Source organism: Rhinatrema bivittatum, chromosome 10, assembly GCF_901001135.1.
Source record: "Rhinatrema bivittatum chromosome 10, aRhiBiv1.1, whole genome shotgun sequence".
NCBI lineage: Eukaryota > Metazoa > Chordata > Amphibia > Gymnophiona > Rhinatrematidae > Rhinatrema > Rhinatrema bivittatum.
Window position 1 is genome coordinate 75,739,983 of NC_042624.1, and position 15,851 is coordinate 75,755,833.

The 15,851-nt window shown below is 43.8% G+C and overlaps 1 protein-coding gene across 1 annotated transcript in view; it reads left to right on the forward strand.

Moving 5' to 3' along the window:
• Positions 1–15,851, forward strand: part of SELE (selectin E) — a 148,686-nt gene that overhangs the window by 18,959 nt on the left and 113,876 nt on the right. Inside the window, exons 15-19 of the mRNA XM_029617651.1 lie at positions 3,098–3,484; positions 4,828–4,935; positions 10,458–10,640; positions 11,533–11,715; positions 15,036–15,218. Coding sequence (XP_029473511.1) covers positions 3,098–3,484; positions 4,828–4,935; positions 10,458–10,640; positions 11,533–11,715; positions 15,036–15,218 — 1,044 coding nt within the window. The remainder of the gene's footprint in view (positions 1–3,097; positions 3,485–4,827; positions 4,936–10,457; positions 10,641–11,532; positions 11,716–15,035; positions 15,219–15,851) is intronic.

The window sequence follows — 15,851 nt, forward strand, 5'->3', positions numbered from 1 at the left end:
AAAAATGGCAATCAATTTGTGGTACAATCAGCTGGAAATCACAGTTCTCCAATTTTTCTCTAGTACTTCGGCCAGGGAAAACATTTACCCTCTAAGGTATGGAAAAGCAAGGTTTGGACAGGGGTATCTTATTTGGGTGGAAAAATTCACTTCCAAAAATACTGATGGACAAAAGTACAGAGTCTCAGTCTTTGGCAGAAACTCCCAATTTTACCTTATCTCCCCAGGGTGAAGACTCTGGATGGGGGCCTCCAGATAAATATAAAAAAAAAAGGTTCTTACAGTTTTCCTCTTCAGATAACAAAACAGGGTCTTTCTTGTGAAAGGTCCAGCTAGCAGAGAACCAAGCAGCTTTCTCTTGGATGTAGTCTCTTCAGGGTGGGAAGGGTGGCAGCAAACTCCCCCCCCCCCCCCCCCAGAAACTCAAGGCAAAAACTCTTCACAAAAATGACAAAATTTTGGAAAATTTCCGCAGTGAGTTACCCCTAATCCAGCAGCGGAATCTTCCCTCCCTCCTGATCTGACCTAGCCAGTGGACTCCCCAAAATCCTCCAGCCAGGGGTACTAGGACTCTCGCAGGAAGAAAACCTACAAAAGATAAGTCCAAAATCCTTAAATAATGCCTGGAATTAGTACTAAAGAGGTACCAGGCTCCTTCCTACTCCAGGTAGCGTTCTGGGCCATGAAGCCTAGTACAAAGAGTAGGGGAACAAATTTTAACTTAGGCAAACTTCAGCTTCTAAACATAAAAATGCCTCACCTAACTATGCTGCCGGCTTCTTTTCTAACAGCAGGGGGCTGGCCATTCCGGCAGCCTCAGGGGAGGAGCTGTTCTGCAAATGGTGTGTCCCAACCTCAGCCACCTAACTCTTTACTCCCAACTCAAAGAGTTTGAGAACTAGGGCCATTTTGTAATGACTCCACAAAGGGTCATTGCATGAAGCTGCTGGAAATTCCCAGAACAATGGTCTTCTAAGGACACAGGTTTTCTCCCACAGACTAAGAAAATGTACCAGAATCCTTACTTTCCTTTTTTCACATAGACACAAGAAATCTTCCTAAATCTCCTCCCTCTCTTCTCCCATAGATAGACAAAATCCTGCCCAGATCTCCTCCTTCTACCCTTACACACACACACACACACACAAAAAGAAACCTGAGCAGTCCTGGGGGGAATTCTGCGCTACTTTGGAGCACAGAATTTGTGTAGAATCCACCCCCCTGCGCAGAATTGCCAAATTCTGCGCAGAAAATGACAGAGAAGGCCCCGGCATGCTGCGAACGGAGCGTGTGCCATTCACGGTGAAGATGAAGGTCCCAGTGTGCTGTGGGATGCACTCCACTCATAGAGAAGATGAAGGCCCCGATGAGAGTTAGTGATAGAGGGGGGAGAGGTGTGTGAGAGGGGAAGGTGGAAGGGGAGGAGGAGGGGAGATCTGGTGTGAGAGAGACAGAGCAGGGGGATGAGCAGGGAAGGTGAGAGAGCAGGGTGGGGTGAGCAGGAGGGTATGAAAGAGAACAGGGAGGGTAAGCAGGGAGGTGTGAGAGAAAGCAGGGGGGTGCTTGAGTGGGGGTGCCAGAGAGTGGGAGCCTATATGAGGAGATTGTGAAGGAGTGTGTATGTGTGTGAGAGATTGGGAGCTGGTGTGTATGAAAATGGGATCGAGTGTATGTGAAGGTGCTAGCCTGTGTGAAGGGGTGTGTGAGAGAGAGACATAGGTAGCCTGTGTGAGGATGTATGTGTGAGAGAGAAAGGGAGCTTATGTGGGTGTATGCAAGAGAGAGGGACCTTATATGAGGGGATGGGTGTGTGCCAGAGAGTGAGGGAGCCTGTATGAGGGTGTGTGTATGTGCACCAGAGAGAGGGAGCATGTGTGTGAGAGAGGGAGGGACAGAGGGGAGCCTGTGTGAGGGGCAGAGATACTGGCAGGTAGAGGAGTTGGGGGCCTGAGAGGGCAAAGTGGCCAGGGGAGTAGGGAGAGAGAGTGGAAGGGACACTCTTACAGTGAATTTCTAGGGAAATTCTGCTCAAAATATTTAAAATTCTGCATCTTTAAGTAATAACTTTTTTCTGTATTAATTTAAAATGTAATTACTTAGACTGTCATGTAAATTGTTATTTTGACCAATATAAAGTATACAAAATGTTGCAGAATTTTAAGTTTTTGTGCATGGAATTTTAAATAGTTTTGCGCAGAATTCCCCCAGGAGTAAAGCATTCTCATCCATATAAACAGTTTTTGGCTGGTTGGATATCCCAGGTAATAAAGTTGATGCTGCTGGAATTTGAACACAATGTGTCAGCCAGTCTATAAGAACCATGGAGAGGCGTGAGAGGCCTTCCTCCTTATTCTAACAGTGGAGGGGACGTAGTGTACTGTGGCATGCTGTCTCTATCCAGGTCTACTTCACCATCTTTATGACTGTCTTAAGAATCTACACAAATACATTTGGAAGTCCAAGTCACAGGGAAGTCCCATTCCATCATTTCATCACCAACAGTACCTGAATGTAATCTGCTTTGAAGTGCCAAAAGGCAGAATATAAAATTTAAAAAAAATGTACCTGGTCGAGGAAGTTACACAAGTAATTATGTAGTTCCTTCTAATCCAGTTATGGATCATAACTTAATAAGACTGACTGCTCGGCTGGGCAAAAAACCTCTGGAATATACTCTGCTTTTTGCAATCATAATCACAATGGCCTCTGCTTTGACCCACCTTCTCGCATCAGCTGGTCTAGCAGGTAACCTGTGAGTGACTGGGGGGACAGTTCCAGTTCCTTTGTTCTTACTTTGGATGGTGTCCTTAGAGAGCACTGGATAATTACTTCTCTACTGTCTGAGGGCAACAGTTACCAAACACTTGACCTGATGATCTTCCTATTCTGTTTTCTTTCTGCAATAAAATGAGTGATAAAAGGATGTTAACCCTTTCACTGAGTAGATCTGAGCTGGAAGTCATAAAGCCCAGGAGCTTGAAGGGCCATGATTTACACTTTTAGGGCAAGAGGAACACTTCAGTAGGAGTCAGCAGATGTTGCTAGACAAAATGGAAACTTACCAGACCCAACATATTTTTTCCTTTTTTTCCCCCAGCTCTTCTGACATCGGCTGGTGTTGACTGCTGGACCTACCACATCTCCACAGAAGCCCTGCCCTGGCAGGAGGCCAGAGTCTTCTGTCAGAACAGTTACACAGATCTGGTGGCCATACAGAATAAACAGGAAATTGAACATCTGGAACGCACCATCCCGTACAGCCCTGCATACTATTGGATAGGAATCCGGAAAATCCAGGGCAACTGGACCTGGGTGGGGACCAACAAGAGGCTGACATCAGAAGCAGAAAACTGGGGAGAGGGTGAGCCAAACAACAAGAGAAACAAGGAGGACTGTGTCGAGATCTACATCAAAAGGCAGACAGACGCAGGCAAATGGAATGACGATTCTTGCAGGAAGAAAAAAATGGCCTTGTGCTACACAGGTAAGAAGGAACTCGGTGAGGGCATACAAGCAAGGTACGGAGACGTCCTCCCACTCAAGCCCCAGATCTGCAGCTCTATTCGGTAAATAGTGTATTGTTAAAAGACAACTGTCTTTTCCTCACTTTGTGGCATGTGACGTGTTAAAAGGAGGATTGCCATGCACAGCTTTTGGATTCCCTCTGGTTACTTGTCAGGATATTTTCCCATTCTGACATATTTTCATAATGCGCCAAGCTGTCTTTTACTTCCCATACCATGGAAACTATTTGTTCCGCAAGCAACTTTTATCTCTGAATAATGAACGTTCATCATATCTTTCAGGTGAGCTCAGATAAATCACATACATCAATACTGTAAAATAGTATAAGAGGATTAGAAAACACAAATAGAGACACAAATAGGCATTATATTTTTCGAGAAAACAAAATGTTAATAATGTGCACATTTTTATCATGTTGAAATTAAGCATGTCACCAGTGAAGTAACACACTCTGGGTTGTGGGGTTGAGTATCTAGCTTTAATCAACGGCATTTCCTTAGTAAACATGGGGCTGATATTCAGCCACAGAGCGGCTAGTTAAGTTAGCCAGACACACCTATCTGGCTAACTTAACCAGGATATTCAGCGGTGTGGCAGCACCACTGAATGTACCCAGTAATTTTATAGTTAGCCAGATAAGTATACCCGGCTAACTTTAGGACAGCCCTATGGCGTGACCAGAGTTAGTCGCATAAGTTAAGCGGCTAACTCCAAATATCCACGTATAACTTATGTGGCTAATTCTGCTCCTCCCCGAAATACCTCCCACCTGCCTCTGGAACATTCCTGGCTTATGCAGAGCCACATAACTTGTTATGCTGCATTTGGCTTCCAATATCGCCACTTTGCCATTTAGGTGGATAACTTTTCAGTTATCCATCTAAATGGATTTTGAATATCGACCTCCAAGTATTTTATCTGTGTAAAATGGTTTGACCACAGGTTGTCCTTAACTGTGGCTAAAATTGTACTTCCATAGCATACCTGCATCTAGCCATGGGACAAAGAGAAGTTCCTGGGGGCAGGCCTACATTAGATTTCCAAATGCCCACACTGGCTCTCCTCAGGTGCCTGTGCAAAGAGCAGGGACAAAGTCCATGGATGCTTTTAACGTGCATATTTTGCATGTGCTAATTTTGAAAAAGAAAGCATGCCAATACTTTCTCTTTGAAAAAAGTGTCCATGTAGCTTGGAGCTACGTGCCTCCATGCTATGATAGGTTACTGCCGACATAACATCTGTCCGTAATTCTACCCTTTTGTACATCATTCAACAAGATGGTCCATATATTCTCTCCGAAAGCTTCCTGTGCGCCTTCATCATGCAGCGGCCATGGGGAATGTGTGGAGACAATTAACAACTATACCTGCCAGTGTGCCGAGGGATTCTACGGGGCAGAATGCCAGTATGGTAAGATATGATAAGCGGCAAACTGTTGGCAGGAAAGGCTGGGAGGGGAGGGCTAGTTTTATTTTTGATATGGGATAGGTGGTTTTTATTATGTTTACATTATTGTGTATTATGTGTTAATTGTCATTGTTCTACACCGTTTTGATTGGCTTTTGGGCCACTAAGGCGATATATAAGAACTTTTAATATCATTAATAATAGTAATAATAATAATCTGAATTGCATGCTCAGAATGTTATTATAGTAAGAGGCCGGTTCTCTGCTTGGACTGTTACCTTGGTAAATAAAAAGATTCCATTGCTCTGAATGTTAGGGGACGGATTCTATGACTTGTTACAATGGAAAAAGACAGATTCTATTCTGTAAATGTTACTATGGCAAGAGGATGCAATGCTCTCAATATCACTATTATAAGAGAAGGATCTGATGACTCTCGATGTTACTATGATAAAAGAAGGGCTCTAGAATTCAGAATGCCAGTTTCTCTGTGTAGTGCTAGAGGCCCTCTTCCTCTGAACCAGTACTCCATCATCACTCCAGCAAGGTGTTAAGGCTCCAGAACCAGTACACTAGATTTGAGAGTTGCCCTACCAATAATCTCAAATTGTGACATATTGCCCCCTGATGACCTGCTGGCCAGGGCTCTTGTCTGAGGCAGGGAACTCATCCTCCATTGTGGTGAAGAATCCCAGTGTGCAACCGCAGAAGCCAACAAAGAGAGCGGGAGAGACAAATTGGTTCCGACATGGGGTGGTGGGGGCAGTTTTATCATGAGAGACGTCTTTCCTGCTTTTTGGCTGCCCTCCTCTTTTCCCTGGCTCCTGCACCTGCAATCAGGATTCTTCCTGGCTTGCTTTCTCTGTTGCAGACAAGCTTCTCGTTTCCCTGCTCTGGCCAGGAAAAGGAATTGCAGGTGAGGTGAGAGAGGTGAGAAAGGGAGGAATCTGCTGTATCAATATTGCTTTGCTTCAAGTGACCCTGGGGATGTTCTGCTGCTGAAGGCGCAATTTCTTTTTACAACATATTAAACAGAGTTCTAGAGTGAGCCTCACACAAGAAAGGCGGCATGTCAAGTCTAATACTAAACTAAACTGAAACAGGATCATTTTAAAAAGAACGTGTGTGTGCCCATGAACGCACGTATCAGTGCGTGAGTGGAGAGACACTGCAATTTTAAACTGTGCTCGCAAGTATGCACGTATCATTTAAAGTACTCCTCCCATGCATATTTCAGCTAGGGCTTTAGCAGCTTTTACGTGCGTATGCAGGCAGATTTAAAACATGCTTGTGTGAGGGAGAAACCAGTTTTTCCAACTAGTTCACCATAGAAACATAAAAATGATGGCAGAAAAGCACCAAATGATCCACCCAGTCTACCCAGCAAGCTTATGCCAGTATCTACTGTACTGTGCAGGTTACCCCAATGCTTATCAATTTACCAGACCGTAAAAGTCAGGGCCTTTGGATGCTGTTTGAATCCAATTTTCCTTAACCGTTGCCATGAAAGCAGAGAGCAATGTTGGAGTTTCATCAAAAGTATCAGGCTTCGTGATTAATGGTAGTGAGTGCAGCATCATGTGTATTTGTTCTCCAAACCGTAAAAGTCAGGGCCCTTGTTTGTTGCTGTCTGAATCCAATTCCCCTTTTCACCCTGCCGTTGAAGCAGAGAGCAATGATGGAGTTGCATTAACAGTATCAAGGCTTAAATGTTAAAGGTAACAAATGCCACATCAGCAAGTTACCCCCATGCACTCTTTTCTTTATTTCCAACCTCTAGCCTTTAGGGAGCCACAGTGTTTATCCCATGCCCCTTTGAATTCTTTGACTGTTTTCGTCTTCACCACCTCTTCCAGAAGAAATATTTACTGACATTGATTCTGAGTCATCCTCCCTGGAGTTTCATTTCATGACCCCTAGTTCTATTTATTTCTTTCCAACTGAAAAGGTTTTATGATTGTGTCTCATTAAAACCTTTCAGATATCTGAAGGTATGTATCATATCTCCCTTGCACCTCCTTTCTTCCAGGGTATACATATTCAGATCCTTCAGCCTCTCCTCTTCTTTGGACCGCCTCTATCCTGAATTTATCCTTTTTGAGATATGGGCACCAGTATTGAATCCAATACTCCATGTGAGGCCTCACCAAAGACATGTACAAGGGCATCATCTCCTCTTTTTTTCTTACTGGTTATTCCTTTATGCAGCCCAGCATTCTTCTGGTTTTAGCTATCGCCTTGTCACATTGCTTCGCCATCTTCAGATCATCAGACACTATCACCACCAAGGATCCTCTCCCAGTCCGTGCGCATTAGTCTTTAACTGCCCATCACATATAAAGCTCTTTTGGATTGCCGCATCCCACATGTATGGCTCTACACTTCTTGGCATTGAATCCTGGCTGCCAAATCTTTGACCGCTCTTCAAGTTTTTTTTAAATCACTTTTCATTCTCTCTACTCCTTCGGAAGTGTCCACTCGGTTGCAGATCTTAGTATCATCTGCAAATAGACAAACTTTACCTTCTATCCCTTCTGCCAGGTTGCTCACAAAAATATTGATCAGAATTGGTCCCAAAACCAATCCCTGTGGCACTCAACTTAACCCCATTTTTTCTTCAGAGTAGGATCCATTTACATTTACACGCTATCTCCTCTCAGTCAATCGGTTTGCCCAGTTCATATTGAGGTCTTCAAGACCCCTCTGGTTCTTAATCCTGCAAGCCCCCCATTTGAACCTGAACCCTCACGCTGTGCTAAATGCCTTAAAACTCGAGATCTCCAGGCTTGCTCCTCATCAGGACCAGAAGTAAAGTTACGCGGATAACAAGGTGACACATGCCATGGTCAGTTTTTTTTAAATGCGGATTTATGCTCATAAGTCTTGGCCCACCCCAGAATGCCCATTCCCTGCGCCTTTTCCACCCTCTTCTCTTGATGTGCACACAGGTATGTATGTGCGTACTTTGCGGCTTCTTAAAATGCTTGTTGCTCGTGCGAGGCCGGCATGTGCCTATGTGGCTGTTTTTGCACGAGCAACACTTTTAAAATTGACCCGAAAGTGTGCTACAGCAGGTCAATGTTTACATCGTTAAGCTCACAAATAATTAAAATAAAAAGCAAACTGTTACAGCAGGTCAATATTTACACAGTTCTATGGTCTACAATAAAAGGCTGAGACAACATCAACACAGATTACATCAAAATAGCTGCCAGATTTGTGAGTTTTATCCAGAATTTTGACTAAGTCCAGTAAAGAATGTACAACTTTATGTGACCCCTGCCTGAGTTCATTAGAAAGGTGCCATTCAGAAAAATGTAGAGCTTTCCAGTGGTGCGAGGTTCACAAACGTGTATCTAGTGTTGAGTGATGATGGATGCCGTCCCCCAGAGGGGATGGATTTGAGATGAGGACATAAAAGTTGCTTCCACAAACACTGGGAAGAGTTGTGAGATGGATTTCTTAGGCTGGGAAGTTAGCCTTGTGGATGTCATGGCTAGATAGTGGCTTAGGAAGTTTGCTGGAGGAGAAGTAGAGAGCTCTCTCAGTACAGCTGTGTTATGGTTAATGGTGTTTGGGTGGATCCTTGGATACTGTGGCAGCTGACCACACCCACGGGGGGCAGTCCCGTGAGGGACCATGGTGTCAGGCTAGACTCCAGACAGACAAACACAGATTTGAATCTTTTATTAGACAGTTTAAGTGACTACCAGAGGTGGCAATAGTGAGTAGTGGTTGTAGAGCCCGTCTGGGCGCATCTAACACAGAACGCTGGAACAGCGGATCCTCTGCAAGGCAGTGCTGTAGTGGAAAGAGACTGAGAGTTATGAGCACATAATAAGATTACCATTCAGAATCCCAATGTAGAATTAGGAGAAGCTCCGAGACAGGGAGAGCAGGCCTTCGAGGAGCGAGTACCTGATCCCTTAGAGCAGAGAGACTCGGTAGCGTTGTACTCACTTAGCAGTAACAGAGATTCCACTAGATGAGAGGTCTGGCACCAGAGGGAGAGCAGACTCTCGAGGAGCGAGTACCTGATTCCAGTGAAGCAGTACTGTGGAGAGAGATGGTTTCTGTACTCACTGATGGTAGCTGTAAGTTAGTTCTTCCAAGTAGAAGGGTAGAGGTTGCAGGCAGCGACACAGGGAACATGGGCCCTCGAGGAGCGAGTACCGGTTTCCTGATAGCACCTGAAAGAAGCAAAGAGGCCCCGAGGAGCGAGTAAGAGACCCCAAAGGGTAGTAAGAGTTCCAGATAGCGCTGGAGTGGCAGAGTAGCTTAGGAACGGAGAGCAAATCCCATCTGTAAAAATCCTGTTGCTAACTCAACGAGCTAGCAAATACTGTAGGCAGATATACCCGGAAGTCGTGACATCAGAACAGGGGGACGCCCCTGAGGTACGTGCCAACGTGGAGTTAAAGATGAGGGCGGCGTGCGCGCGCGCGCCCTAGAGGTACCTTGAAGGAGAATGGCGGGAGGCAGCACCAAAGCCGGTCCAGGGACGCCGAAGAGAATGGCAAGCAGACGCCATGGCGGCCATCAGTCCAAGGTGAGCGGGAGGAGCCGAGAGTAGAGAGAGGTAGGCGGGGCAAAGCCGTCGAAGACTGATGGACGCAACAAGCTGTGGGTCACCAAGTCCAGGGAGACACCAGTTCTGCCAGTTGTAGAAGTGTTATAGGACACTTGTATTCAGTGGGTCTCAAGGAAGAGAGAGATCTTGGCAAGGAGCTTGAGAGGAAAAATATCTAGAGGATATTTTGCTGCAGTGGCTGGAACTAAACTATGAGTAATTTCTGTGAAGGATTTTGTGATTTGATTGAGAATCTGCTTTTGATATTAAGTGCCGGACTGTCTTTCTCAATTTTTTTCCAATTTTCTGGACTTTGATCTCTAAAATACATTATTTTCTCTGTTTGGAAAACCATCTGGTTATACACAGTTGTTTTTGTGTTTTGTGCTTTTGCTAGTCCCCATGGGTGTGAACTCTGAATTAATCTGTTCTGGGGCTGCAGAAGGATCTTTTATCACCCCTGCAGCTGCAGAAGGTGATTGCTAACAATGGTTAGGGATTACATTTACATAGCCTCATTTCTTCCATGACTAAATTTACAAATTAGTAACAAAATATCCTCTTAATCATTTTAATTTTAGTTGCTTTAACTGATTCTTGCAGGACACTTGGATAGAGTGCTACCACAATCTGTAAATTATATATAAACCACCAAAACATTTTAAATAAATAAATAGCCAAAAATCTCTCCCAGAATGTTTTTTATGTTTTCAGTGGAAACTTGTGCTTCACATCTTCCAGGGGCTGACATTCACAGCAGAGAACACCACTTGTTCTGTGGTGAACATCAATTATTCCCTAACAGGTGCAAATAGATGCATGTTGAGTGTCAATGAATGGGAAAACCATGCATAAAAATATTGCATCAGGCTGAGAAATTAGAATGGTAATGTACTGCATTTCATGAAGTATTCTTTCTCTTGGTACATATTCTGTCTGTCATTTTCTATTTTAGCAATACAGTGTGAAACTCTTTTCGCACCAGCTCAGGGCTCCTTGAAGTGCTCCCATCCATGGGGAAACTTCAGCTTTGGGTCAATATGTGCATTTGGCTGCTCAGAAGGATGGATGTTAGATGGACCTCCTCAGGTTAACTGTAGAGCTTCAGGACAGTGGACCAATATTCCAAAATGTGAAGGTATACTTATCTCCTGAAAAACTATGCTAAATCATAATTATTTCAGAAACTCTTTTTTTCTTGGCTATTCTTCCTGCAGGTATCCCCCGTCCATATTTATTTCTCCATCAGGAACCCAAAGGTTGAATGTGGGGTGGCGAGAACAAGGGGAGAACTAGACTACTGTTTTGGGATGAAGTCCCTCTCTTAATAGACCTTTTTCCTAAAAATCTGAGATGACCCTCCTCTTGGGATGATCCTAGGCACTCCTCCTTCTTCAACTACCCCTCCAACTGGGACACAATGGGCCTGATTCACTAGGTTTCTTTCCCCATAGACACAGAATAGAGAAAATCCTTCGTTAATCATGCCCTTGGAGTCTAGACTCATGCTGAGTGATTAAAGCGTCCCTTTTATTTTAAAGGGATACTTTCACTGAGCTGGGACTAGTTTGTAAAATACAGAATTCCTATATTCGGGGAGTATTTTATAACAAGTATGACTCTCACACTGAAGAAACTAGACTTTGGACTCTCCTATCTTCAATGCTTTTCAAGTGTGGACAGCTCCAGCAGGAAAGAAAGGTAGTTCTTGAGATGGTTCTCTTTTGAACACTCATTATTGTAAAGATAGTACAAGCTTCTTCATAATGGAATAGAAAGTAAACATCCTTCAAATTGATACTATGTTTTATCCAATGCTAGCTATCCTACTACCTTGTGATACAGATCAAGGAGGATTATTAGAACAAATAATATACCAAAAGGAAGGAAAGAACTAGTAAATCAATGTCCTTGAGCCAGGGGTTATACCACAATTATGTCATGATCAGTGCGAGCATGCATGTATAATAAATAATATGGTAGTAATGCTGACAATCTGATAGTGGTAAAATTATTCATTTTCTTTTCAGTTATAGAGTGCGAAACACTGTCTACACCAGCTCAAGGTTCCATGAACTGCTCACATCTTTGGGGGAAATTCAGCTTTGGTTCTGTTTGTGAATTTGGCTGCTCAGAAGGATGGGTGTTAGATGGGCCTCCTCAAGCTGACTGTAGAGCTTTGGGGCAGTGGACCAGTATCCCAAAATGTGAAGGTATACTCCTCCCCTGAAAAACTATGTTCAATCTTAATTATTACCTAACATCTTCACTCTTGATCATTCTTCTTTAAGATATCCTCTGTCTAGATTTACTCTTCCATCAAGGACCCAAAGTGTAGGGGATGAGAGAAGGGACAGGAGAGAACCTGACTACTGTTTGGGGATAAAGTACCTGCCTTAATGGATCTTCTATGTAGAGTAAGATAGCTTCTGCCCTCTGAGCGCCAATTCCAATTCCAATGATGTACATATGTATCCTAATACTCCAATATTTACTTATGTTTTTGTATATTGTTCTCCCCAATTCATCATTGTACCAACTGTTAACCTATGTCACTTTACTTCAACATTTACTCTATGCTTTGCCTGTCACCACATACATACTTTCCCCCCAATATTTACCTATGTTACTTACTCAATTCCCCCCCCCCCCCCGTGACATTTTTTACCTGTCACCTCACCATATTTGCCAATCTATAGCAACCAAATGGTCTTAAACCACTGTAACCTGCTTTGAGTGAACAATAATGAGAAAAGGCAGGAAATACTATCAATATTTTATTAATAAACAAACAAACAAACAAATCTTTCTTCCTCTTGGGTGAGAAATGAGCCTAGGCACCAGCGGCGGATTCACGATGTCAGACCGGCCTGGGTATTTGCCGCCCTGGCCGGCCCAGGACACATCACGTGGTCTGCCGAGCACGGCTCTGTCACGGCCGCCCATGGCAGACCACGTGACTGGAGCGATCGGCCCACCGGGGGATGCCCGATCCCCCGATAGGCCAATCCACCCCTGCTAGACACACTTCCTATCCTCATCTACCTTGCTAACTGGCTCTACTTCAGTCCAGACACAGGCTGAGTGATTAGACATCCTTTTTATTCTAATCAGATACTTTCACTGATGCTGGACTATATCTTTGTAAAATACAGAATTCCTATAATTGGGAACATTTTCTAGCAAGTAAGACTGTGCGGTTGAAGGCAATCAAGGTTTGTCCTATCTTCAATGCTCTTCATGTGTGGGTAGCTCTATCAGGGAAGGAAGGTGGTTCTTGGGATGCTTCTCTTCTGCATCTTCTCTTTTGTGAAGAAAGTCCATGCTACCTCCTAATTGTACAGAAGGCAAACTTCCTTCATAATCACCTCATCTGTTACCCATAAGTAGAATGTTAATCCGGTTTTTTTTTTAAAGAACAACTTAGTGCCCTGCCACCTAATGGTAGAGGTGAAGAAGGTTTATTAGAATAAATAGAGGGCAATTTTAAAAGCCATTTTCCCTGGTAAATAGTGATTTACTCAAGTGAATGGGCTTGTCTGAAAATTGTCCTCCTCTGCCCAGATAAAAGTACTTGCAGGCTTCTACAGTCTGCATCTTTTGGCTAGATGGAAGGGAAACATTTTCGCGGGCATAGTTTTGGGCACAATTGGAAAACAACGGCTGTAGATTTTATTTATATGGTCTTGTGCAGGTACTTGAACCATGGACCTGTAAGCAATTTTCAAAAGAAAACCACTTAAATAGTTTTCCTTTGAAAATATTAGCTACAGTATCTGCAGCTATCGGCTTATTTGAAAATGGCCCCATTGTAAGCCATAAATAAGAATTACTCTTTAGCCAGAGGCTATTTCACAATTGTGTCATGAGTTTAATGCAAAATAGTGTGAGTGTGCCCTTGTAATAAACCACAGAAGTGCGGTGGCTGCCAATCAGTGAGGGCTCCTTGTTCACAAGTGTATGTGCATGATAGAGTGATAACACTGAAACAGGTGGTTAAAATCTTACGATTTGTTCTGGACACACACCTGAACATTAGTATAGTAGCGAAGGCCTGTTTATTTTCAACTATGGAATATTTGTAACACAAGTCCACTATTTACATTAGTCCATGTGGTAATTACAATGCGCTTGGACTACTGTAATTCCTTTTACATAGAGCTTCCCAAGACTCCAACTGGTGCAAAATACCATGGCACTTTTGGTTTCAGAAGGCAAAGTCAAGATCATGTCTCACTGTTACATTTACCGGCTTGTGGGCTGCCCCCACGAGCTGGCTCACTTACCCGATGCTGCCTGACCAGCCCGGCACTGCCGTTCCAAGCAGCCAAAGACGCTGTCTCTCCATGCAGCCAGGAACGCCGCTGTCCTCCACCTTCGGGCCACCTCCAAGGCACACGCACACAACTGCACCAAAGTTTAAAGGCCCCGCAGCGGGAAACCAGTCCTCCAGCACTCTCCATTGACATCATATGGCCGTGTATTTAAACCCCAGCCATGCAACGCCAAGATGTCTCAGCAATGGGTCGACTATTGTTGATAGTGTGAGTTGCTGCTTCCTCCATGTCTCCAGCCTTGCCTTCTGCTTTCCAACCTTCCTTCAGCCTACCCAGCCTTGCCTTCATCTCTTCAGCCTGCCCATCTTCAGCCTTGTCTTCACCCTCCAGCCTGCCTTTATGTCTTCAGCCTGCCCAGTCATGCCTTCATCTTCAGTTTTACCTTTACCTTTTCCCTAGCCTGCCTGCCCTCAGACTGATCTCGGAACTGACCATAGCCTGTACCTCATTTACTCTTACTTACCACCTACTTTGACCTCAGCCTGGACCATGACCATCTTTACTTACCGCCTGCCATTATCTCAGCCTGGACCATGACCATCCTTACTTGCTGCCTGTCTTGAACTTAGCCTAGACCACAATCCTCCTTGCTTGCCACCCGCCTAGACCTTGACCAGCCACCAGAACTACTTTTCTGCCCGCACCTCAGAGATTTCCACCTAAGACCTGCCAGCACCTGGAACCCGAAGGCTCAACCCGAGGGGAAAGGGGCTGGTATAGGCGAAGCTCCAGCTCAGTCTCTGAACTGTTGGCGGTGAAGACCTACAGGGTCTTCCCTGTAGGCTGCGTCAACCTCACCCCAACACAAGAGTCCACAATCCTAACACTCATTCATTCTTGCACTGGCTTCCAATTGCTCAGAGGGTGGAGTTTAAGATATTTTTTATGGTCGTTAAAGTCTTAAATAATTTAACACCACAATATCTTAGCTGCTATATATAGGACTCTGTTTTCCTCTCAACTTCACTGTTTAAAGTTCAAAATAGAATCAGACTTGTTTATATTGTTTATATATGTTTATTTTACACTTGTATGTTTATGTTAATAATATTATGAGTAAAATTGTTTTTTCAGTGCTGATTGTTTATATCTGGTGTTCACCGCTTTATAGCTTCTTGGGGAGAGGCAGTCTACGTAAATACTTAAAGTAGTTCTGATATTCTGAAAGAAATAACACTGTTTATTTTCTTTTATAGTTATACAGTGCAAAGCTCTGTCTATACCAGGTCAAGGCTCTATGAACTGCTCTCACCCATGGGGGAAATTCAGCTTTGGTTCTGTCTGTGAATTTGGCTGCTCAGAAGGATGGGTGTTAAATGGGTCTCCTCATGCTGACTGTAGAGCTTCGGGGCAGTGGACCAGTATCCCAAAATGTGAAGGTATACTCCTCCCCTGAAAGAACTAGGCTCATGGCTAATTATTTCATAGCATCCTTCCTTCTAGGTCATTCTTCTTACATGTAACCTCCTTCCTCATTTACTTCTCATTCAGGGACCTAAAGGATTGATAGGGGGGATGGGAGGGGGGAGGGCAGCTAAGAACCAGGCATCCATTTGGGGGATAAAGTCTTTCTCTTAATTAACATTTCCCCTAGAAATATGAAATAACTTTCCTCTTGGGCTTGTGCTGAGTCTAATCCAAGCTCTTCTTTCCTCAATTATTCCTTCAAGTGCGACACTTATGGCCAGATTCTCTAAATTGTAACCCCATAGACAGAGATTAGGAGAAAATCCTTCATGAATCAGGCCTTTACAGCCTAGGTTCAGACTGAGTGACTACGGATTCCTTTTTAATATAAAGGGATCCTAGATTACTTCTTGCAAAATACAGAATTCCTATATATTGGAAATATTTTCTAACAAGCAAGACTCATGCTGAAGAATTAAGAAAGATCAAAGGAACATCAAATGATGGCTAGAATGCTTAAATGGTGCTGTGAAAGATAATATTATTAAAGCCAAAAAGGTATGTTTTAAAAAAATGGAAAGCAAGTCCAAATAAAGTGAATAGGG